Genomic DNA, 25964 nt, shown 5'->3' with positions numbered 1-25964 from the left:
GAGGAGGAAGAGGAGGTGGCCTGATGCGCGCCCCCGTCTGTCGCCCAGGAATAGGCTGTTTGAACGGAGGAAGGACCGCTTGTGCCAGAGGCTCAGTCAAGTGCCACAGATAAACTGAATAAATGCAGGAAGTCGGGCGACTGGACCTTCAAAATAAAATTATTCACGTAATAAAAGTCCTCGGATTAATGCTTGGATGTTGTGCCGACCCTGTGCGCCAAAATGGACATATTTTCCAACAGCAGCCATTTTCCAATTTGCCCTGGTTACATATTTGCGTTAAATAGGTCTACTACCTCTGGTCACTTAAGGCTATTGGCATGTGGTAGCACTGTACTCCCATTTAAGGCATTTTACTGAGAATACAATAGTTACATTTTATTTCGAACAACTGTCTGCTCACACTCTCCTGTCACTTTATTGCTATACATTGCCCTAAAAAGATACATGGTTTTATTTTGAAAACCAGGATAGGAACGCGCTATTGTTGCCGTGGCCAGCTTGACTCTGTATTGTCGTTACATTGGAGAGAGTGGGAGAGAAAAGGGAGCAAATGTGCGCGGCGGCGGTGAGGGAGGGAGGACAGCGAGTGCGCAAATAAGCAGCCAGGCACATCAGCAGCAGCGGCAGCAGAGCATCTTCCTGATCCTGATCTCCCGTGTCTTCAGCTGCCAATCCTCTGTGCGTCTCTGATTGAGATTTCACTGCCGGCTGAAGTGTCCAGAAGCCTCCGCCAACCATCACCTCCCACCACACACTTTCTCTGGAGCTGGGTTATTCTTAGCTCATCTGCGAGAGACTGTCCTTCCGGCCCTTCTCTTATTTATCCCAGTTTCTTGAATATTTAATGGAAAATGGCGATCTGCGCGCAGTCGTACGGTATTTTCTGCCTCTTCACAATCCAAACTGTACTTATCATATGCGTCTCCACGCCGACAGACGGGACCCACCTCTTCCCCCAGCACTACACGTAAGTACCCTGCACCGTTTGGGGGATAAACCGGGGTGCGGAGCGCGGAACTAGGACAGGTGGCCCCGTCAAGCCTGCACATGCAGCGCCGTGTACCTTGGTGCGAGAGGAGCTGCTGTCCCTGATGTTCAAACACAGACGCAGTTTGCGTCTCGAGCTGCGTTATGAATCTCGCTCTCAGTATATTGTTGTTTTCGTTGTGGGCAGCGGCATTTAATACCCAAAGCCTTCTTCAATTTGTCATAGTCAACACGGAAACAGGCTACAGGGAGCACACACAGGTGCCACCGGCGAATAAGCCAGCCAAGCAATAATGTATTAGAACATCCATAGGGATAAAAATAAAATAATAGTCGATGTGTTGTTTTGCTGTCACAGCATGGGAGGAGGAGAGGGGGGGGTATCCCATTTACGCATGATGGATGGGCTGAGCTACAGCGAGGCTAGTCTAAAAAAAGTCCTCCTCAGGATCCTGCACCGTGAAAATAATCATCTCTATCCCACTGCAGGAGACTCTGGTGTTTTCAACTGGATCATTTTGATTCAGAGACTAAACCAATTAGTCAGTGCCGCAGGAGCGCCCCAGGTCTTTAAACCTTCAGGTGAAGTCCTGCATCTCAACTCCCAAAACTACTTGCTCAGACTGTTCGGGGACAAATGAAGCAACATGGCCTCCAGACTGATATCTGGTCATTTTTTCGGTTTCCAAAAACTTTTGTGGTAGAAATATTTATAGTAGGCATTCAGACGTACTGAAGGCCAGTCCTGTCACAGTGTTGCTTCATGTAAGTGACAGCAGGCAGAGAAAGTATTCCAGCATCCAGCTGTGTGTAAACTAGTGTTAGACTTTCTCAGCGTAACCTGTTTGGAAGTTGTTTTGCGATATTATTAGAATTCAAAGCGTAATTTCTCCTAAAACGCGAAAAATATAACAAGTTCACCTTGATCGATACACGGAAGCAGACTGAAACATGATGTCTGCACATGCAGCAATTTACTATCGAACTATTCAAAACAAGATGACAGTAATTCGCCAAAAATGATGTGTTGTTTTTTTTTTTTGTGACCGTTTCTTCGTTTAAAATGACTTCAGATTCTGCAGTCCGGTAATGAACCCGGTGAAGCCGGAGTGCAACAGTTCCTCACTCCGGTCTACGTGATGACGTGATGATCTGATGTGAACATGATGTGTCGCCTGTAGCGATGATTAGTCAGTCAGGTTCACACAAATGACAAGAATCTGAACGATTCCTCCGTGATGCATCCATCGGATGATCGCTGTGAGATCTCTAGGGCTTTGTTGTTCCTGATGGCCAAGGTGACTTTCAAAGGAAGATCGGATATCTTATGTTATTGTCGATTGACTTAAAACAATTAGCTGCATCGTTCATTTGATCACTTGAGCACCATAAAGAAACAAAGTGATATGTGGATATATATAATATATTTGTTTTACATTTGGATGACTTTGCAAACAAATTCACATGGACTTTTGAATTATATTTACTTATATTTGAATATTCATTTATAATCTACACCTGTAGTTAATGATGAAATGCTATGTTTATAATCTTGCAGCAGTGTCTCCCCTACGTTTTCCTCCAAATACACATTATGTTTTTCCAAAAGTACTTCAGACTTAGATTATTATCTGTAACTATACTGGATTATAGTTACCATAGTAATAGTTAATTTCATTAGTTGTTATTCATGTTCGCCAACGTCCTTGTTTAAGCAGATAAAAATAAGATAAATAGTATAGTCCTTGTCATATATGGAGTCTATACTATATTCAGTCATCTCTTGAGCTTTAAAAACTGGGTTTTGTGTCACCCACATCACTGTGCTATTTGCCAGAGTTTGACAGTTACCTAATTGAAGGGTATTGGGAGCTGTTGTGGCTGTCCATCGGGTGTACAGGCCTGACACACACACACACACACACACACACACACACACACACACACACACACACACACCGGGTGGAGCTTGTGTGTGTTGGAGGTCGAGCTGAGGAAATGTGTACACAAGAAAAGGGCAGAATGCCCTCTAGTTCATTTTGACAGCAGGAAAGTGTACATTTTCTACACCTTGCCACCTAAAAGCCTGGTCTGGTTTTTATGTAGTTATCGTATTGCAGTGTTGTTTATGTGTATAGTAGTGGTGTGTGTGTGTGTGTGTGTGTGTGTGTGTGTGTAGAGGAAGAGGGTGTTTGCAATTATTTCCACATTTGTAAATTACTTGGAGAAAACCTGTTTCGATAACAGGTATCTAAATGGACGGATGTACAGTCTTCTTTAGGAAAGTAAAATATCATCACTTACCTCAGTCTATATGAAACTCAGAGCAATTTACCCCAAAATTGTGTAATTTCCACACATATGGAAATAGTCCACCTTTTGCCCTTAAAGGTATTTCAGTGTTGCACACTGATGAGATCCATCGCAGCAGAGTGAACATGGTGACGGTGTGTGGCTGACACACAGGCCGTCCATCCAAACTCATTTCATCACATTTTCTGCTTTTCCGTAATGTTTCGCTAACATAAATCATAATACAGAGAAAATGCTTCAAAAACCCAGGTGCCAAATAGCGAAGTTTTAACACCATGTTAGACTACAAAGAACCAGAGAGCTTCAGTCTGTCATGTGTAGTGCTCAATGACAACTTCTCTGTTTTTAAGAGAGCTTTCACAACACAGAAGGTCTCCAAGCATTAATTGAACATTGGGCCTCAGTAGTGCATATAATTTACCAAACGAGTGTCTCCTCATATCTGTTTAGTTGTTACTGAATGGAGAGTTCTGCATATTTGGGACTCCTTTTGATTTACAATTAGTCCAACATGAAGCTCAAGTCATCATGCAACATTTTACACTCTGTGTGCATCGTGGTTTTAAATGTTGTGAGGTCAGCGTCATGTGATCTTTCCTGATGCAGGTCAGTTGTATTAAGGCTCCATGGTCGACTTTTTGCTGCCTGTCACTGGGTCATGGATATCAGTCTGCATATTTAAGCATGGTATTGATTTAGACGTGGTGTATTCAATGAAGTGAAATAGATTTAAAAAATGAAAACACCAGGAAGGGGCAGCGACAAGGCTAATGTGTGCAGGAGTGTCTGTAGAGCTACTTTTACTGAATATCGTCTGAGATTTCAGTTATCGTGTTGTTGTGACACGGTTTAAATACTTTCTGTCATTGATTTCACTGGATCTGATCGATAGTCCACCTTTTGCCCTTAAAGATATTTCAGCATTGCACTTGGAGCAGAATGAACATAGTGACGCTGTGTGGCTGACACACAGGTCGTCCATCCAGCCTCATTTAATTTTCTTAATTGTATTTGACTGGGCTGGGTAACATGGGCAAAATGAACATTGACTTTTTAATGATCTTGATAACAATATCTTTTGATATTTGCTGTTCAATATCACATGGTTAAATGTTTAACTCATGTTCATCCCATTGAGACAAATAGAGTTTTGTGTTACTTTAAAAACAAGTATCTTAGAAATCATGCTGTTACAGGTTTTGTTAACTTTGTCAAGTAATTTACACAATTGAGTCACTATTATATCATTTAAATATTGGTCCACATTATAGACAGTATCATCCACCCTTAGTTTAAGGTTCAATATTGCGTGAAATCACCAACAGTAACACCCAAATTATCATAATCAGTATCAAATCTAAGATATTGTGTTTGATTGGGTCAATCTTGTGCTGCTTGACTTCACTAAGATTGCCCAGCTCTATGGTATGTGTGTGTTTACATATACTTACAATATAAGACGTAACGTAGGACCCTCTTACTGCGTGTCACTCTGTCAAAGCTGCATATATAAGTATGTCTGTGTGTGGAGTAACAAAGTTACGTAAGGAGTCTGCCTGGCTTGGGGCAGAGGTATTGTCCCTCACTGTTAGTATCACTGCGTCCTGCTCGCTCTGCTCTCACTGTAAGCTTGTTTTCATTTCATATCGAGGTGACCTTTTCATAGTCAGCGGCCTCTCCCCAGCGGTCCCGCTCTGCACAGTCCTTTTGGAGGCCCTCTTGCTTTCTCTTAATCTTGTCCCCACAAACACATCCAGTGCGCACACTCACTTGGCGTGTTTGCTTTGCCGCTGCTCTCCTGATGAGCTCCGGCTTGGTGATTATAGCAAGCCCTGTCACTGCTTGGCAGATTTGTGCAATTTAATAAATCTGTCTTCCCTCTTGTCTTCTGAGCAAATCTGACATTTAAAGATGACATTTGTTTCCGTCATCATATTAAAAGACAAACGACTCGGTTGTGTTGTGCTGTTGATGCTAGTGATTAGCTATCTGCAGGCTGCTGAAAGGAAAAGGTTGGCACCGAGTCAGCGGTTGGCTCGCAAGCACATGACAGAATTTATTCATCTGATTGCTGAAAGATGGGCTTCCATAACGTTTGTTTCTTTTTTGGGGGGGGGGTTTCTTGTTTGCCACGCACGTGGATTGTTCAGCAGGCATCCAGGTTGGCAGGTTAGCCCCTGCTGCTGCTCTAAAATGATCTAGTGAAAATCTTGATCCATTAAGTCATTTGTTGCTTGCTGGGAGATATACAGTGATGAGCTTGAGCCGTTTGATCTCTTAATTCCAAACTTGGCTCCGTCTAACGGAGATCAGCTCCTGCTTAGGGTGCATTTCTGTCAGACCTGAGCAGTTTTATTGCAGAGCCGCTGATCCCAGCCGAGCCAAGACAGGCACGTTCGCTGCCAGTCCTGCCAGGGCTGACCAGATATATGCAAGATGTGATGTGGAGAGAAGGCGCTGGTGACTAACCCAGACAGTAGGAGAGGTGGAACAGGGATACTTCCAGATTGGGATCCGGAAAGAGGGAGAGTGTGGCAGTCTGACAACAGGAAGAGAGATGGAGAGAGACTCTTTCTGTCACAGTCTCACAAACACACACTCACTCACATACAATGACAGAGACATGAATGCTCGTGTGATGACGTGTTCAGGTGATGATGACGAGTGTTGCAGATTGAAAATGTCTTAATGTAAAATTTCTTTTTTCCAGAATGATTCACTGGGCTGGACGCATTGAGAAGGAGCTGGAAAAGGTTCTGCAGCACGTCACCGGTACTCAGCAGATGAGATCGGTAAGTTCAGCTGACGTCACGCTCGCATGTGACGCGCCACATTTTCCTGCATTATTAATCAGTAAGATTTTACTGGCCGAGGTTGTACAACATAAGCTCCCAAGTGTGTGTGTGTGTGTGTGTGTGTGAGGCGTGGATTTTATTAGCACTGCAACAAATGCTGATCTTTGAAACATATTCAGGTTTAGTATTAAACTGTATTCTCTGTGATAATTTTACTTTGTACTTTTTGTAAATCAGCTTTTTTTTTCTTCTTCCTTGAGCCAAATCTCAGTGCTGGTCTGGATTGACCTTTGTGAAATCAGTGTTTTTAAAGTGAGGATACACTGGAGAAAAAGTGAAATGATTTTAACACATCAGCAAAGTGTTTCCATTTGTTTTAAGAAGCATAAGATTTGAAACACCAAATGACTTGTTGAGACGAACACATTTAGCAGAATGTGGGGTTGGTTGTTTGTGTCCGCGTCCTTGTATGAGGCTGTGTGTAACACGTGTCTGTCTTGTGGTCGAGCAGATGGTTGAGCAGAGTGTGATTGACACTGTTTCATCATATTTCTGCCATGTGCGCATGTTCGCCGTGCTTCCAGGGTTTGTAATGCACCCTGAGATAAATGCTTCATTATTGCTGTATGGGTGAGTGTGGTTCATCCAGCCGGTGCGCTGCCTGTGGCGGTTTTAATGCTAGCAGTAACAGTGGTTAGTGTCGTGGCTGTTAGTATGTTAGTATTAGTGAGTTGATGGGGGTCGTGCTGGTTTAAGGGTTAATGACCATTGATGGATATCAGGCAGACACTCAGACTGCACGATGGAGATAGGTTGGTTTTTAGCACTGGTCCAATGTAAACAATACATAACAGAGGATGTTTACCTGTCAAAATATTTGCCATTCGCAGTTTGCGCAAATATTCTTTCAGTGTTTCCACTGAGCAATGTGGGTTTCTAAACAGCAGTAGACTTCTAAAATAATCAATTCAAGGGGAAAGCATATTGTTGCTGTCTGATAAAAATCCTGTATCCCTGAAATGTCATCATTTGTGAAAAACAATCTTGCTTTAAGCGTGGTGATAATACACTTTTGAGGTAACCCAAATTGTTTCTGAGAGGGTTTTAAGAGCCAAAGAGGAGAACCCATAAAGAAACATGTCATCATTCAACGTGTAGAGGCATTAATTTCACCAGAAGGTCACAACCTCCTGTACACATCTACTTTTTCAACTACGTTTTCAAGTTGGATAGATTTATATGTTTGCTAAACGTTGCCTGCTAAAATCCCAGTCATCATAGCGCCATCTTTCTCAGATGAGGGGGAATCCGGTGGTGGAGATTTTGAGGGAGGCTCTGTAACGTCAGGCGAACTTGAATGCTGACAGGAAGATGGCTGCGGCCCGTTCTTCTTCTGGCAGTCGAACACCAACAGATCTTAAATTTATTCCATGCACGTTCAAGTGTTTCATCAAATTCGTCGTGTCGCCGGTCTTGGCAACAATGTCCTTTTTGCATATATTACATTGGGTGCTATTGGCAATGAGCCTGATGAAATGGAGCCACACTTTTGATCTCTTCCTAGACATTTTTTTACACCTATGTACGCACACTGTAGTCAAGCCTTTCAAAATACAGCGACACACACACACATTTGGTGTGGAAATTTGGTGCTGAATGACGAGGCATTTTTCAGTATTCGCTAATATCGAAGCAATTCGGTCGGTGCCATAAAATTATTGAAGTTCGGTACCCTGCCCTACTCTTAACTGCTTGTTGTAAAACTTGGATGTACATAGCTGAATAATCCTGAGCTTAATGAGGCCTACAGCTGAGATGTTGACATGACGTTAAGTGCTTAGTGGGCTTTTAAGTTTTGTGGATTTAAACTAATTCATACGATGCTGAGGTTTGCTCTGTAAGTCAAACACAATGAAGCCAGTCGCTCCAAAAAATATTATGTCCATCCTGGTTATGTCTCGTGTAGGATGCCCACATGGCTGCGTGTGCATGTGTGTGCTGGCCTGACAGTGTGCGCAGAGCGGGTGTGAAAGAACATTTATCATGGCCCCAAACAGGAGTCGTCACAGGGTGTGCTAAATGGCCCAGCATGCCTAGAAAAGCCATTTTCTAAATGGATGCCTCTCTCTATACGTGTGTCTGATAGAAATCTTCCCAGGGCTATGCCGGCTGGTAACAAGATTGCCTCCCTCTGTGCCCCCTTCCTCTTCATGCGCAGTTTATTCTCACAGACAAAATAATGTAAAGTGTGTGCAAATTATTTTTGAGTTTGTCTCACATGAAAAGAGACAAGGAAGTAAGTTGAATATATTGTGCTCTGTGCAGTTCCTCGCGGTTGAGATTTTATTTTTTCCGACAAGCGAGGTAGCGGGAGAAAGGGGGAGAAAGACCAAGACAGGGCAGCACAAAAATAGCTGAATATGTTCTGAATTGGTCGACTTAAGAAACAACACAGATGTACAATATTTTGACATGTTTTAGTTGCCATGAATGAATAAAACCCAAGTTATTTAAATGTTTAAAATCACACTCTAATATATTCTGGCCAGGTTTGGTCAAGATGTTATTCTCCCCCGGGGGAGTGAAAGGAAGATAGAGGGTGAGTGATGTACCGGAGGAGTTGGAAGTTTCGAATGGAAGAGTGTGGAGCGCGGATAGACAAGGAGAGTGGGCGGCTGTTAGAGCGGAGGAGGGGGGGTTTTTAGAGAGAGAGAAAGGATGAAGAACGGCTTGACAATTGAGATGGATGTTCAGGCGGTTTTGTGTGTATATTTAGAGTCAAACTACTTAAGATGGATGAAATGATAGAGGGGAAGGACGAGAATTGGTAAATTTAAATGTGAGGAGATGAATGCTGTTTATAGTCCTTATTCTCATTATCCTGTGTGCTGCTGTGTGTGTGATGTGTTACAGTATGCGGTGATGAGAGGCAGCGGTGGACACTGGCATTGTTTCCATATCCTCAGGTTTATTCTGAACGCTTTTAATAGGCACACATGAGAAGTGCGCCTACACCCACCTACTGTCATTACAGTGATTTGGTGGTTTATCGGAGATACAGACAGATATTATTATGTACGTTGTTAGACATCAGGTTGACACTAGGGCTGAATGATATGCAAAAAAATCCTATTGTGATTATTTTGACAGATATTGATCGCGATATGACTCACGATTTATGGTGGAATGGTAAGGGAGCTAGTTTTAACTACTTACCTATCGTATACACAGTTGGGTAGTTCCCAACCTAGGGGTCAGGCCCCCGCCAGGGTCCCTAGATAAATCTGAAGGGTCATGAGATGATTAATAGGGTAGGAAAGAAGAACAAATAAAGATCTTCTGCACAAATTTTGTGTTAATTTTTTGGACTTTTTGGTGAAATATTGGATAATTGGGCCTCTTTGGGCCTTCAACTGTGATTTAAACGAAACCTTCTGAGACGTTATGGGAAATCTCTTTTAGGTGGAACCACTAAAAGCACATCTGAAACATGACAAGGAGCCCCAATTAGATGCTGCTTTTTTGTAATGGGTCAAAGGCCAAAAATGTTGGGAACCTCTGGTTTATTATTCAACAATACATTGTACTTTACAGGTTTATCAAATCTAGAAACTATAACCATTAAACAAATGTAGTCAAGTAAAAAGTACAATATTTCCCTCTGACATGTAGTGGAGTTGAAGTCTACGAAATATTTAAGTAAAATACAAGTACCTCAAAAATGTACTGTAAAGTGCAGTATTTGAGTAAATATACTTCTCACCACTGCCTTGTACACATAAACTTGCAAAAACAAACACATGAAGTCACTGCCATTTCCACAGCTTCAGCTGCTTAGCAAACCTCTTCAATGGCGATTCCGTGCAACATACATTGAACTCGCTCAAATTCATTTCAATAAGAAGAGTCTAATCAGCAGGAATAATTTAGTCTGGTGCACATGGCTGCTCCTGAACCCCTCAGTTCAGCCTGCCACTGTGAGGATCTGTCTGCCCCGCTCTACGCCTTCTCCTCTTGCTGTCGTTTTTTTTTTTTGCTCTTGATTACTGGAAACTTGAGAACGACTCACATCCAGATCAATATACCCACACGTGGAAGCAGGGTGGAAAGACGGAGTGCCAATTAATGTTAATGTAGGATTCGTCCAGGTTTCATACAAGCTTTAGATTTTATATTTGCTTTTGCCCTTCACTCTGTGTGTCTCTTTGTGCTGTGTGGTCAACACTACATCAGTCTGCCCGCTGACCACATGCTGGCTGCAGGTTTATCTCAGTTCAACACAGACCTTCTTGCCACCAGTGCCTCCAGTGTGCGTGTGCATGTTCCTAACTGTGTGTGTGCAGCAAGTCGCCTTTTTTGTCGTTAACATTGCTGAAGCCTCTGGTTCAATTTGATCTGTACAGGTATGTTTTTATGACTTGAGGGAGATGTTGTATGCAGGCTGAACACAACTCCAAATGTCTCTCATACTTCTCCAAACCTCCCTCCTTCTAGAAAAAGAAGGTTGCTCAAGGCCAAGACAGCCGGCCCCAACAAACAGATATCTCTATAAAGTGCACTGGTGGATTTACTCACTATCGCTGACTACAGAAATTTCCAATAATCTGTCTCAAATGCCCAGCGCTATACTAGACGTCACCCCTGCTCTCCCTCCACAACCCCCCCTTCTCACTTTCTACAGCTGATGTCAGCTTCACCTCCCCCCTCTCTCTGTCAGTGTACTGATCCATCAGTGGACGATGAAGTGAGGGCTGATCAGTGCCATTTGTTTCTTGATTTAATGGCTCCTTACGCCTGTAGACAGTTTACAGGAAGAGCGGAACGTCCCTCCTCCCACCACGAGCATTTACCTTTAAAGGAGAGAGAGAGAGAGAGAGCGAGCGCTCAGGCCTCCTCTCTCAGCTTTCCTTCCTCCTTCCCCTTCCCTTCCCCTCCATCTTCTGGCCTGGACTTTACACAACAGCAGCTTGTTATCTGGCTGTGTGAAACATCACAGGCTATTTCTGCCGGATAGATAGTTTACTCTCTGGTTCTGGTTTGCTCTCTTACCAGCTTGTCTTAAGTATCCCACAGTCATTGCGTAACACGCATCAACACACACCTCGGTTTACTCTCATTGAGTGAAAATGAATGAGTAAATAATGACTTAGTACAAATAAGGATTTATTATATTTATTTAAACACACCTGCAACAGTAGCAAACTTGAAAAAACGAGAGTTTTGGTCCTGATACAACAAATTATACCTTTTTTGATAGCCCACTAGCAGAACTCTTTTTGATTCAACAAAAGAAGTCAAAGTCCTCAAATGTTAAATATTGTCTATGTGCAAGCAGCCGTAGAAGAACTTAAATGAAAATAGTCTAAAACCGGCAAAATTTGGATTTAAATTCAGAACTATCTTGTCAAGGAATGAGTAAACAGGATCATGAATCTGACCAGACATTTGATGCCAGCTTTCAGTACTTGACAGTCTTCAGTACTCAGTGCTACGTGGGCGTTCTGACCGAAAACGACCCTGCGTTACAACAAGGCAAGGAGATGCATCGGTGGGGGCGTGTTGCTTCAGGTACTGGTGAGATGATGAAATACCATCCAGGAAGTCCAGTTTGAGTAATAAATGAATGCATCTGAAGGCTTATCAGATGCCAAAACACTGAGTGAACTGAATATTATGAGAAGGGATTTTACTGCTCTGGAAAAAATTTTCTCACAATTATTTAAATCTTTTGTCGTGACGATTGTGAGGTAAACAGTAGGAACATGCTGCTCATGTTAGAAAGTGCGCTTGCATGTATTTGATTGGCCCACACAGCTCCTTCCCCAATGGATGGTGTCGCATTGTGCTCAGGCAAAAGTTGAGCCACGGTCAACTTTTTTTGCCAGATGACCCTGTGTTGTTTCAGAAATAATCAGCAGCCTTGTTTATCTAGTTCTCTATCTCCTCGTGGATTTACTGCCCAATTTAAAACCTGGCTACATTCCCATTTAGACATCCCATTTGCCATTCCCAGGAGAGAGGGGGGTTCATCAGGGTTACACATCAGGGTCATGGAAGCTTAGACATGGTCTGTTAGCAAACCACTTTGTATTTAGCTTGGAACTCTTCTGTAACCCACATTTCTCTGTTTATGTGCCAGCTCTAGCATTTACTGTGTATTTACCCCAAACAAAAACAAAATAAAACACACAACAAAATAACTGTGGACATCAGAGGCACATAAAACCAGTAGCAAGCTGAACGTTAAGCGGTGTGAGAGCCGGTCACTCGGCACCATTATTCCCAGCCGCAGTCTCCCCTGGACTGACAGGAGAACAGAAGGGCACACAAACACACTGTATTCATTTTTCTGCCTTTTTATTGGTTTTCTGACACTGGGGAAGGTTACAAGGATTCCTCAGCTCCCCGTCTTGATGGCCTGGCACTGGTTGCCGGTGTTTATATAAATGAAAATACATATATCTGCAGAGTGCAGCCCTGCATGCAGATATCCCCGGGTTGGTGTTAGAAGGAATTACTTGAAATAGTTTTGCAATGAAAATGTGTCAGTTTAGAAAAACTAGAACCAGATTTTATAGTGTCAGTGCCCTGTCTCCAGTTTCATATTCTGTTTGTAACCATAACCGCTGCTGATATTTTACCCAACATGTAGGAAAAGTTTGTGTTGTGCTGAACCATCCTCCAAACCTCCAGAATTGTAATTTAATTTGAACTTAAAATGAACTGCTAATCTTATAACGATGTTTGTATTTCAAATAAATCCTTCACAAATTATTTATGTTGGTAGGATTCTGGTAACTAACAATTATTTTCTTTATTGATGAATCTGCAGATTATTGTCACGATAATATAAAATGTCAAAAAAATGTGAAAAATGCTCATCACAATTTCCCAGAGCCCAACATGACGCCTTCAAATTGCTTCTTTTGTCCAACCAGCAGTCCAAAACCCAAAGACTTTTCATTTACTATCATAAACAACAAAGAAAAGCAGCAAATCCTCACATTTAAGAAGCTGGAATCAGCAAACATTTTACATTTTTGCTTGAAAAATGACTGAAACGTTTTATCTATTATCAAAATAGTTGGCTGCTAATTTTCTTTTGATTGAATAATAGATTAATCGAGTAATTGTTGCAGCTGTAGATTCTGGTAATTATGTAATGTGTCATCTTAGTTCAGAAATGTTTTATTTTGAAACTGTCAGCAGATTTCTCAGTTCCTAGATATCTCTGCCTTGAAACAAAGGTTTTAACTGCTCAGTCTCAGGGTAAAGCCAGGTGACTGAAATCAATAATGCAGGCTTTAAAGACACAGTGCTACATGGTGCGTGCTGTGTGTGCAGGGTTTTTACGTCTTCTCTGGACACATTTTAAAACATCTTGCAGTATATCACTGTGTATGTGCTTGTTGATTCCAGTGCAGTGAATTACCAGGATGCAGCTGTAATGGCCCACTGGGGAGAAACAACCCCTTTAAGTGTCAGCACAGAACAAACCGAGATGGTCGGAGTGTCTGAATCTCACTGACATTCACCGTGGTGCATTTAGGGACTGTATTTGTGTAACTAATTATTGCTCGGTGAATTCAAGGGAAACAAAAAGCTGATGCGTTCATGCTACCGGTAGCTTTCTGGGGAGAAAAGAAGGCCTTGCACTTGTTTAAAGGAAGACAATATAGCATTATGTGTCAAAATAGGATTAGAGGTCTGCTAAAGCTCCAGCCCTGTCAAAGGAAGATGCTTTATTTTGCCTACGCTGCAAATCTTTTCTCCTTGTCTCTGTCTCTCTACACTATTATTTGCAGAGTGTGTGCGCATGCTTGTGTCAATTTCCGCCATCTTCTGTTTGATGTTTCAGAGAGGGCATTACCTGTCTTTGGTACTATCTGTGCTTGACAGAGAGAAAAAAAAACTGTACAGTTTCCTGAGTGGGTTGCAGTGGTAATGTAGAGTGGTGTGATGCCCTAGAAAATTCCAGGTGTGAAGTGCTTTATTCATTCCACTGCAGAGGGAGTGCTTCTCTATGTGTGAAGTGGAAGGTGTGACGTTTATTTTCCATTGTGACCAAAATGTATTTGTTTGTTTTTTTTATGGCTGTTTGTGTGTGCATGTGAGAGAGGTTGGGTGTGCACTGAAGTCTCAGAGGTTTTGTCCTCCTCTTCTTCTCTTCCTCCTCCACCTGCAATAGTCTGGGATTGATTGGTCACAGTTCTGAATAACTTTAATTGGCTTGCCTCAGCAGTGGGTGGTTCTCAAACGCCGGACTACTGTGGAAGTCCTAGAAAAGCTTTTTTAAATGTTTGATCATGTGGGCTACTGCCATCTGAGAGGGGTCTTCAGAAGTGCTACCTACATCTTTTTAATTCTGAAGATCCTGGTGTCTTCTGCCTTGTTCTCTCTCTCTCTCTTTCTCTGTAAGATCTGGAAGAGAAGCTCCCCCTCCCTCCACAGTCTATCCACCCCCTTCTTTGGCTTCGAACTGGACTCACTCTCTCATCTCTGCCTCTGGCCCTTTTCCCAGGGCTCTGTTGTTTGATGGGATTTGTGCTCCACCACTACAATTGCTGCATTACACATATACTCACGCATGTGCGCGCATCACACACATAATATATTTGCAAACACAAACGTATACCATTCATCCATATAGTACACCAATGCTGTGTCCTGGAAATTACATTTATATATCACTAGTTTCAACAGCAAATACGTTTTGAGAAAAATATATTGCCATCTGAATTACAATTTTATCAACACAATGAGGAAATTAAAGAATCTGCCCTTTTGCAAAATGTTCATATTGAACATATCTTTTAAACACATTGAAGCAACCAGCTCTTGGTTAAGGTTAGGGAAAGATGATGTCCTGTCCTTTCCCTAAGACCACAATCTTTCCTCAAGCTTAACCAAAATGCTCTTGTTTTCTGAACCTGAACACACGCAGGACTCAGGATGTGAACCAACTATCCACCCCAACCACCTCCCTACAAATTGTGTGTGGTTCAAAATAGTAGAACTTATTTTACTGGACAAAAACATTACCAGTGAACAGACAGTAATCCAGGCAGCAACTAAACGAGAAGTTGCATTATACACAACATGTTGCTTTTACTGATATAATCACAACTAACAAGGACATGCTAGTCTACTGTTGACATTTTTTTGACCGTCAAAACTTATAGACCTTAAAAAGTCCCATAAGTGCAGGCTAGAATAAAATCTCAAAGCTCAAAGCAGGATGTAGTGAAAAGGCCTGAAACTCACCATCACACATTGCACCAATTAGAGACAAAGGGAACATCATTACCTCCTTGCATTTGTCATTTCACAGTAAAATTGAAAGATAATGAAAAATGTTTCCATTCCCCGAACCAATATTACAGTTTACTTTTCTCAAACTCAAACTGTTTGTCGCTTGTATTCTCATCAAGCAACAACGCGTTGTTAATGCTGCTGTGTTTTGTGTTATTTCAATGAAAGCTTCACTTTCAAATCGGTGTATGTATTGTATGTAGTATGGTACCACAAAACCAAATCAGTGATTAATGCTTACATAAGCTCATTGTTTATATTCAAGGAAACAGTGCTTGGCTCTGTATAATTGGCCAGACTTCTAGACAGATTGTCCAGTAAACTGAAATCCAAACGCAGAGTTTGTTTATTAATAATTCTGGCAATCAGACAGACTTCTTGTTTAGTTTTTTCTGTCGGCAGTTAAGATGTGGTGTTTGATTGTTGCAGTTATATATTACTGCTATTTACATTAGCATCAACACTGTAATTACTATCACTCAGCATCTATTTGTAAATGACACAGTCTGCCTAAATGAATTCAAGCTAAATGCATTTTTTAATGTGATTTAAGTGATTTATAATCGTATTAGTGACTGTATATTTGTCATTTAGAAGGCTGTGGATCTTTGGGGAATGCAGAAGTCAATCACAGTGTTTGAGGGGAACAAATAATTAATAATAATTTGATTAAGGTTATTGACAACTGAGGATCAGTCATGTTTTGTACATGAGAGTTAAAAATTCTTTCTGACTATTATTGCTTTGTAGCTGCAGTATCTGCTTTACATAGGTATTGTGTGTGCAAGCCAGCAGCCTGTTTTTGCCTACAGGCAGCTTAGCTTCCATTGTCATGCGGATGTGGATGGCATGTGAGTGAATGTTTTGGGATGCTCAGGAGTTAAATCCTGAAGAGTGGATTTAAGGCTCACTGACACATTAAAGTTGAGCTTTCACTGATGTTTTGGTGCTATACAGTATGTGATATGTTCTGAGGTATGTGTTTGGATTCATGTGTCCACACGTTTTGGTGTGATGATTACAACACGTCACGTGTATGTGCGTGCGCGGCCCGTGTATGTATGTATGTGCTGGCGAGTGTTTGTGTGAACTCTGGACCACCAGCTCATTTCACACACAGACAGACATCAAAGGCGGTTTGAATTAACCCTGCGTGTCGGGCCGCTCTGCATGCCATCCGCAATTTCACATCTCTGCCGCTCCAGCAGCACCAAACTTACATGCCCATTCATATTGAAATGAACAGATGGAGTTTTGCCATGCACCGAATCGCCATCCTTCACTGAGAGAAGATAAAACTTCAAAAGAGCAGAGATACATTCGGATCTGTTTGCAGGTGGTTAGGCTGCAAGTCGTCGCAGGTGAAGTGAAGGTGTTCTGTGTCTCTGTGAAAGTGTGGGCAAAGTGCAGGTATCATGTTTTTTCTTATTAAAGCAGGTCAATTGTGTTTCCATTACAGCCCTCTTGCAAAAGCCGGCTCCCTTTCTCCTTGATTAGACACTGCAGAAATGATGTCATGGTCACACACACACACAGGTACACACATCAAAGCACATGTGCCTCACCTCTTTTAACTCACTTTTAAATCCATTACAGGAAGCAGTGGCCTCACCATATTGTTTGCTTGCGTGTCCAAAATGTGTTTTTTGATTGTTTTGACTGGATAGCGTTTCCTCTCCCTTTGCCTGCAAACACTCATTTTCACATTTTCACCTCATCTTGGCAGCTAATTTAATTTTATATTGTATTTATTGATCTGGCCAACTTCAATTTCCTGCAGCGACGTGATTCTGTTGCACGATGAAAGTGATAATGTAGATGAAGAGGCGAGGATGGAAATGGTGATGAAGAGTGTGATGATGATCATTTCTGTGGGTGATTGTGATTGCGATGAGTTGTATGCTGATTAGAGCGGTGTCTGAAGATGGCTGGGGTCGCTGCAGTGTAGGTGAAGCCTTCAGCTGCGCTGTGTATTTTTAATATCCCCCAGCCATCAGTAGGCTGCCATGACAGCTATTCAGTAAACACATTCATATTTCATTAATCTGGCCTCTCCCCTCTCCTCCCCCTGACGGCCTCTTATTGTCTCCTCTCGAGGTTGTTCAGTAATCCACTGAGACCTTACCTCATCCTACTGTGTTACCTGCACCCACACACATACGCACTCTGCTGTAAGTACTATAGTAGGAAGTCTTTTCTCGTGCGTATTTGGTATACACTTCATGAGTCTATGACGGCTAAATTTAACAGTGTATAGGACTACTGTTAACTCAAATACACCCACACACTGTATGCATGCACCCCTGCGCTTGTATTTACAGTATTGTGTGTAAGCACACTAACACAGGGATGGTCATACCACCAGGGATGGGAATAAAAAAACGGTTCCAAATTGTCTGATCCACCAGAATCTTATGCCTCTGAGCTTATCAATTCCTTTCAATCATGCTGGCATGTCTTTCTGACAGTTGCGCATTGCAAAACAATGACGTCAAACTCATGTGTCTACGCTGCTGGAAACTGCAAGAAGAAAGAGTCATCGCAGAGAGGAAGAAAAGACCGTTCTTTCACTAAGAAAGATGACAACAGTGCTAGTTAATGTCTGTGAAATGATAATTAAGAGTGGGAACAACAGCAATATGCTTTTCCATTAGATGATGACAGACTGTTGCTACAGCTAGCTCTCAGACTGTTTTCTACTGTTTCTACACTGTTCAGTCAGAGATGATAAAACAGTTGCATTGACGGTGAAAACCTGTGTAGACCTACTTTTTTTCCACACAGAAAATTGATCATGAATCAATAAAGAATCGGACTGATAAGGAGAATCGATAATGGCATTGGTATCAATAAAATCAAATCAATTCCCATCCCTACATACCACTGACACACAAACACGCACAATAGTGGACAAACTACATGCTCTTTAAACAGAATCTCACCTAAACCTCACCCTTTTTACATTGTACATCTGATGTTGTATGTTTTTCATGTCTGGAATATGTTTGGGTAATTCTTCTTCACATGCTCACCCACGTGCTGTACTACTCAAGACAGAGCAGAAGAAAACAGAAAGGACGAAATGCCATTACATAACTCTAGCAGGCCTGAGGGCGGCGCTACAAGCACAGACTGAATAAGGAAATCTGAGTTCATTCTTGACCTTGGAAGTTGACAGAGCAATCTCAACTCCAAAGTTTGGCCACACTTCAATGACAACTGAGCAAGCAAAACGCTGAGCTGACAGTGTGATGTGGTGGAAAGCTCTGGAACATGCTAGTATTGTAAGTGGACCTTGAGTTGAGATTGTTTTGACAAAGTAATTGGTGAAGTTTAAAGGACAGGAATTCTTTATAATTCTTTGTACCAAACTTAATTGGCAGGACCGTCAGCTACTACTGGATGGATCTTCAGCCATTTTCTTTAAAATCTTTAAAAAAGGTGTTACTTCCCAAAAGCTCATTTATATTTCCAGCCTATCCACAGCAGACTTATTGCACACAGCTGGAGTGACAGTATTAATAAATGGTCCATAATCTGTTTCTACTGTATAAAGAGTAATATAAGACAATGGCGTAGCTTTGCACTTAATCACCCAAGTGATTAAGTTAATGACACAGTGTCTCTATCATCATGTTGAGAACAAATAAGAGTCCCTTTCTGCAAATAAAATTTAAAATTAACTAATGATTTGGCACTAATGGCCCATTACCAACCATCATTCAAAATTTAGATCATCCTGATATCTGAAGGAAGGCACAACGTACCACAAAGAGACTTGTTACTCAGAGGGGGTTTGCGCTCTCAAGGTTTGCCACCTGTGTCAGGATCTTTATTGTACATGGCTCATGTATTGCACTGTTTTTAAGAGTCCTGCAGAAAGCAGTTATAGCCTTGCTGAAATGATTTCAGACTGATTTCTTGTGTAATTGATTTCTGCATGTCAATAAAATGGTAATGGGTCGTTGCTTAAAGGGTGGCATTTTAGCTAAGACCTGTCCCGTAGTTCTTGTACCGTACTGAAACGAACATTTGTCCCATAATGAAGGCTTGTTGTACATTTTCCTCATATGAATTATTCAGTTGCACTCAGCTGAACTGATCGAGGTGCATTTGTACGTTGTGTGCGTTGTTTGTAGCTGCTCCAGATAAAGATGACGTTGCTGGTCTGCAGAGCGGGAAAAGGGATAAAGCTGTTTGTATGGGATAGGATTTGGCGTCAAATGAGGAGGATAAATAGTCTATCCAGGACTGATTGAGTCTCATAATGTAATACGGACGCAAGGATACAAGAGCGTAGCGAGGCGTGTGCCTGTGTGGAGCTTAGGTGTATGTTTGTATACATGAGAAATAGATTCAGTTACAGCCGTATCATGAGGAAAGATACCTACAGCACATAAAGTGACAGTGAAATCCCTTTTTTTGCTTGCCAGTGTGGTGTGTTTGTGAAGAGATTTTGGCATTGGAGGTGGCTGAGGAGTATGTTTGTATGTATTGGGGGTTGGGAACAGTCTCATCTGCCAATGATGTAAACCCTATATGGCCTCCAGGGTCTGAAATGTTAAATTCACTGTTAAATGTGTGGAGTTGTGAAGCCTTCTGCTGGCACTCCTCTCAGCACCTCAGCTCCAGCATCAAAACCAGTCGACATGACATCATGGCACACAGACGTGCAAACCTCACACTGACTCTGTGGGCCAGACTGTGGTTGAGACACTCTTACTTCAACTGCCTTTTTTTTTTTTTTACCTTTTTTAACCAAATCCACACATGTCTATTTTCAAAACTGGCTGCTTGTCACTTCCTTCTCCACAGCTCTTATACTCTTAAGATACGGTCGACTATTGTCTCAAAAGGCATGTGTCTAACACAGTTAGAGTCTGTCTGTATCTAGTGGACTGCTGCACTCAAATTAGCAGCTTTTAGTCACAGCTCTCTGTGTGACTCAACTCTACAGCCTCTGTGTGAGTTGATAGCAAGGCTGAGGTCAACTGTGCACTTCTCTCTCTCTGTGTACGACATACTTTAATATAACTCTCACTGCAGAGATGCTGAAAGAATACACCAGTTTTTTCAGCAGCTACTTTTTACTTGTTGTTTAGAATAATGTGGGGACCTGCGTTTCCTTCAACCCATTAGGAATCCAATACAAACCCAATTTGAACAACTTAGTTTCTTGCATGGATATCTTTCATAATGGCACCACTGTTCTTTTGCACTTATGTGCTGCACCATATGTATTAAGCCTAGATTTTAATTGGCCAGTAGACAGCCTCTAAATATGATGAAAATCCAGGAAAACAGGACAGTTGGCGCCTGCCTTTCACATGACTGGGAAGGTAGCGCGCACCCATAAATAAGTCTGGCCATTGTTACAGTGAATGAACATGATTTAGTCCTAAGAAAAGAGTCCAGTTCTGCATCAGGCAATCTGCAGCAGATTTAGAGCAGGATATCCACAAACTCCAACACTCCAACAAGAGAAATGCTGTCACAACAGCAGCAAATAACATAATAATTTGCAATACAACAGAACGACAACAGAACGACAACAGAGACAAATAGTGACCAGATACCATGAAGCCAGTAGAAGTGCACATCAAGCATAAAAACGCTCATATCCTGATCTTGGCTTTGAAAAAACTTTAGGTATGAAACATTGGGCTTTGTACAAGTGTTAGCTTCTATATTTTAGACTATTCATAGAAGTTGGCCAATGAATACTGAATTACTGATGGCTTTAGTCACAGACAATTAATAAACTTTTAATATAACCCAAATGGGTTCAGTTAAGTGACCATGATATTGGTACTGGTACTGGTAAATTAAATTGAATATAAAGTAGATATTAGAAACAGTGTATGTTATGTTATTTGTGCAGTGACAATAATCCTTTTGCAAAGTAAGTTAGTGCAGTGGTAAATGACCCCATATAATATGAATATATGTATATATATATGTGTGTGTGTGTGTGTGTATATGTATAAATATTATGTACATACATACATACATACATACATTCAAGAACATGCTAAAAGACATAAAGATGCTTTTCAGTAATTTGTTCTTGATTGTTTGAATGTACTAGCTGAGATGCAGCTGAAATCTTTTGAAGTGCAAATTAGCCTGGATCTGGAGACCAATTGAAACATGTAACTGGTTGATATTACCTCCGTCTTCATTGTGTTTAAATGACCACATTCTGCTTCCCATTATCCTGCAATATGGGTGAAATGTGCAACTCAGGCATAAGAGCCATGGTCTGCCTTTTTCCTCACAGACATAAAGAAACCAAAGTGACAGACTCACTAAAATGGAAATTGAAACTTACAGCTTGAAGAATGAGAATTTTATGAAACATTTTCCTTTGTACTGTAGCTTGGCAAATTTATGCACCAAAGCGTAAACTTTCTGGCTCTAAAGAGGATCATTCTTTTCAGCCATCAGTCAGGCTGGTTCACAGTCCCCTCTGCCTCAAATATATGTGACACACACAAACACTGGAGCATACATTTGAGACATAAATGATGAAGCAGGGACATCTTTCATCAGTATGTCTCTGCAGCTCCATGCCATGCTACAGGGGTTAGACATAACATAAAGCATGCACTTACTATATCCAAGCTAAATAGTGGTATCTATCACAATGTCAATTTTTATACTATGATAAATGTTCTGTTGCAGGGATTCTTATTTTGAATGTTTAGGTGGCCCACTTTTTCTAAATAAGTTTGACTTTGTGTGATCCAAAGCTGATTTTACAGGCTGCAGTGCAGGTGTATGTTACTCTCGCACAGTTACTTTGTGTGAATTTCCTAAGACTTAATTGTCTTCCACTAGGGACTAGGCGACGCTTTGGCAACCTATGGATTCTTTGACATTGGGATTTTTTAGAACAATTTAGGGAACCTTTTCATTCTCTGTTTTGATCAATTGAATATAACAGCAGTGTCTTCCTGTGAAATAAAAGGACTCTCCAGGCGTGACGTGTTGTAGATATAGAACCACATGCTCATTACTCAAGGTCTTAGCCTTGATTCTGAGAGGTGGTGTTAAATGTGTTTTTGTTTGTTTTTTTTACGAGTAGAAAGCAGTTGTTAGGACCCAGCGTGTGTGTTGTATGATAACATAGTAAGCAAGGCCCTGCATTGATCTGTATTTTAATAGTGTGTTTGTAGAGCTTTTCAAAGAGCAGCCCGCATGTTCAAGGCATTGATTGTTGCACAGTCACACACTTTGTGCAAATGCTGATTGACGGCTCTTTCTTAAATGTTGTCTGCCGTTTATACCACACAACTTTGGGGACTGAATCCGTCTCTCTGCCTCTGTGAATTTGTTGTTCTAAACTGCCTCTCATCAAAATTGAGTTTCTGTTGAAAAGAATATGGCAAGCAATGTTGGCTCATAAAATGAGAGGTTTTTGGTGTCAGAATTGTCAGGCTAACAAAGGAGACGAAAAGCTCGAGATGTTACCTCTAATGTCTGTTCTCCTAACAAGGACTTCAAGTGCCATATTTGTCCTGCTTGGTAACGCTTGAATTTCCTCATGTTGTCTCAGGTTCACAGGATAATTTGTTTGATTTGTATCATTTGATTTTCATTTTTCATCAATGCCACGCTTCTGTTTTTTTAAGCCTATATTCTTATGCATGGGAGTGTTGAATGCAATGAAAATGTGGATTTACTGATTTACAAGGTCCACTAAGTAAAGCTTAAGTTAGGACTCATTAAGGTTTATATGCCAAAAATGTGGCAAGAGTACTGAGGAGACAGTGAAGCAGGAAGACAGCTTCACAAAATACAAAAGCATGCTGTTACTGGAAGACTGTGGAGTAGAGGCTGCAGGGAGGAGACTATCATTACCCATTTAACGTTAGGGCATTGAAAGCTCAATTACACACTTCATAAAACAGGTAGACACCCAACACGAGTCTGCACGCACTGTAATCAGTTACAATCAGTTGAACCTGTCTTATTGGAAAGTATTGGAAGGAAACTAGTATCATCTCAAGGAAGCAACATATGATCATGTTATTGTGGTACGTTGGAGAGGCATCATTTGAAATATACTGACATTAAATTAACTCCATAAAAGAAACAGGTTTAGGAGAGATACATTTTATAAATAGACTGCAGCCCAGTAGGTGGTGGTGATGCACCTATAGACAGGCCGAAACAGCAGAAGGGTGGCAATTTGGAAACTGGTGTGTATAAGCTCCCAAGACTGCTACATTATATTAGCATTAGCTTACTGCATTAGTTTATTTAGCCCTCTTTTATGAGCTAATACAATGTCTTTGGTTAACATGGTTCTGCTAGTTTGTGGAAATGTTCCACTATGAAAATGTCACATGACTTCAATGGGCCTAAAACTCTGATGAGAGACAGTTTGTTTAAAACTGTTGAATTTCATGAGTGAAGTATCAGGTCTGATGCATCTTATACATGCTCTTGGAGGTTGCGGTCAACTATTGAAGTTCATGCAACATCTGTAAGGAAATCAAAAGATTTTCATGTATTTTTTTGTTTTTTGCGAACCTTTTAGATGTCACCTTTTGTTTTCTGGCCACCATTTTGTCCTCAGGAGTTGGAGACCTAAAGTGTGGTTGGGTTTTAATTGGTTGTCAGTCAACCGTGATTTTTGGAATGCGTTTTGTCTTACGGAGGTTGTGGATGTTTTCAGTAATGAACCTGAACCATGTGACACTTTTGTTGATCCCGGGTTTTGTATTTGCAGGTTTAATGGATGTGTAATTGCTTGCTTTATGAATAATCAGATCAGCATGCAAAGAGGAGTGAAATTGCGGGCTTTCAGCAGCCAAACAGCGTGCTGGTTCTGATGAGAGAGATCGGACCCACTTATGTGGAAATCGGCGACTGAGCTCCGCAGAGAGACATCAAAGCACGTCGGTTGTGTGTTTGCTCTCGTCTGATTTGTGATCACACAGAGCATTTTACCTCTGACCCGCAGTCTGTGGAGTCAGGGTTTGACATATGTTGCACACAACTGTCCTATTGTGTCAAATATTTAAATGTTTCACTCAGACGCTTCGTTAGCCTCGGCTTTCAAGGCTAAAGCTGTGGACAAACATGCTAGTAGTCTAATAAGTATGGAAATGTAAGGCATACAGTATGCCAAAACCATATGGGTTATTATAAGTTACACAGTTTCCTCTGGCCATCAGTTTGACCACTAAATGAGAGTCCTGATTCCTGTCGCCCGTGCACTCTTAATACCACACTCGACTAGAACAAAGTGAACCTTTTTGTTTTGATATGGAAATCCACCAGGAGCCTGCTTTAAAACAACGTGGAAAACGTTATTGATTGGATCAGATTTGACTTTCTGCCGTAAGCTTTTGATATTAAAATGGAATCTAGCAGTTCTCCAGACAGATCAAACTTAATGACCTTGTGCCTTGGCACACTGGATATTATCTTCAAAGTGCTCAGTTTTCTCCTGTGGTTGTAGTTTGTGTTGCTGATTGTAATTTTTTTCTGTTGTTTCTGTTATTTGTCCACTGGATGGAGAAATAACAGACTTCCTCCTAATAGATGGGTGGGTGCTCAGGTTATTTTATTGTATTTATTTTTGACTGTTGACTTTTATTGAATGTGTTAGTTGCGTTAAATAAGTTGTATAATCTAATATATGGTTATAATATATATTGTGTTGCTGAAAAGCACGTTTTTTCTATCAATTTATGGGTGTTGGTGTGGTCCAGGCTCGGTATTTTATTAAGGCCATGGTTGCTGTTGCGGGGGTGCCCAGTGAAATGGTTAAGCCCTGGCTCTCTTTCTACAGTGCAGAATGGGTAGGCATTAATCTGGCCCAGCTGGACAGAGGGAAATTAATGATCATTTACACTGACGACATAATCAGGCTTCACGCTGTCCTCCGATACTAAATTGCTTCTTTTGTTCCACAAGATCTCCGTCTCTCTCTCTCTCCATCTCTCTCTGTCAGTGTCTTTTCTTTTTCTCTCTCGCTCTCAACTCTCTCTCTCTCTTCTTTTTTTTTTTTTTCTTCCCAGGTCGTTCTCTGTTATCGGTCATTAAGTGCTACGTTTCCATGGAAACAGCCAGTTTGGCAGGAATTGGCATGCTGTAAAAGCATCCCTGTGATGTTCAATATGGAGAACTCTTCCTTCCAATGAGAGCTTGTCCAGTTTAGTGTGTTGCCGCAAACCTGTTAGGGCTGCGAGTCGTGCTGCAGAAGCCCGGGCGTTTTGGAGAGAAGGGCTCGAGCCGACGTGTCTCAGCAGGTGCAGATATGGAAGGTTGTTTAGGGCGCACCCCCACCCACACAAAGGCACACACATGGCACGCTGAAGACGTCCCCTCCGTCCCTTATCTCTCAACCAGGGTTTGTGTAGCTGTTCCCTTAATGCCGTCACTTCTAAGAGCAGTGACCCTGTTGGCAGGTGACATGGGGGACTGTCTGTGTGTAATTAGGCTGTGCTCTGTGTGTAATGACTTAGCATGGAGCGGCTCTCTATCAGGCCCAGCAGACAGCCGCTGTTCGTGTCAGACAGTGGGGAGAAAGGGAGGAAG

The 25964-nt window shown here is 41.5% G+C and overlaps 1 protein-coding gene across 1 annotated transcript in view; it reads left to right on the top strand.

Annotated features, from left to right (window-relative positions):
- Positions 1–854: 854 nt before the first annotated feature.
- Positions 855–25964, top strand: part of cacna2d2a (calcium channel, voltage-dependent, alpha 2/delta subunit 2a) — a 131043-nt gene continuing 105933 nt past the window's right edge. The window contains exons 1-2 of the mRNA XM_070903344.1: positions 855–970; positions 6014–6095. Of these exons, the coding sequence (XP_070759445.1) occupies positions 855–970; positions 6014–6095 (198 nt within the window). The remainder of the gene's footprint in view (positions 971–6013; positions 6096–25964) is intronic.

Source organism: Enoplosus armatus, chromosome 3 (assembly GCF_043641665.1).
Source record: "Enoplosus armatus isolate fEnoArm2 chromosome 3, fEnoArm2.hap1, whole genome shotgun sequence".
Lineage (NCBI taxonomy): Eukaryota > Metazoa > Chordata > Actinopteri > Centrarchiformes > Enoplosidae > Enoplosus > Enoplosus armatus.
This window is presented reverse-complemented; position numbering and strand designations above follow the sequence as displayed.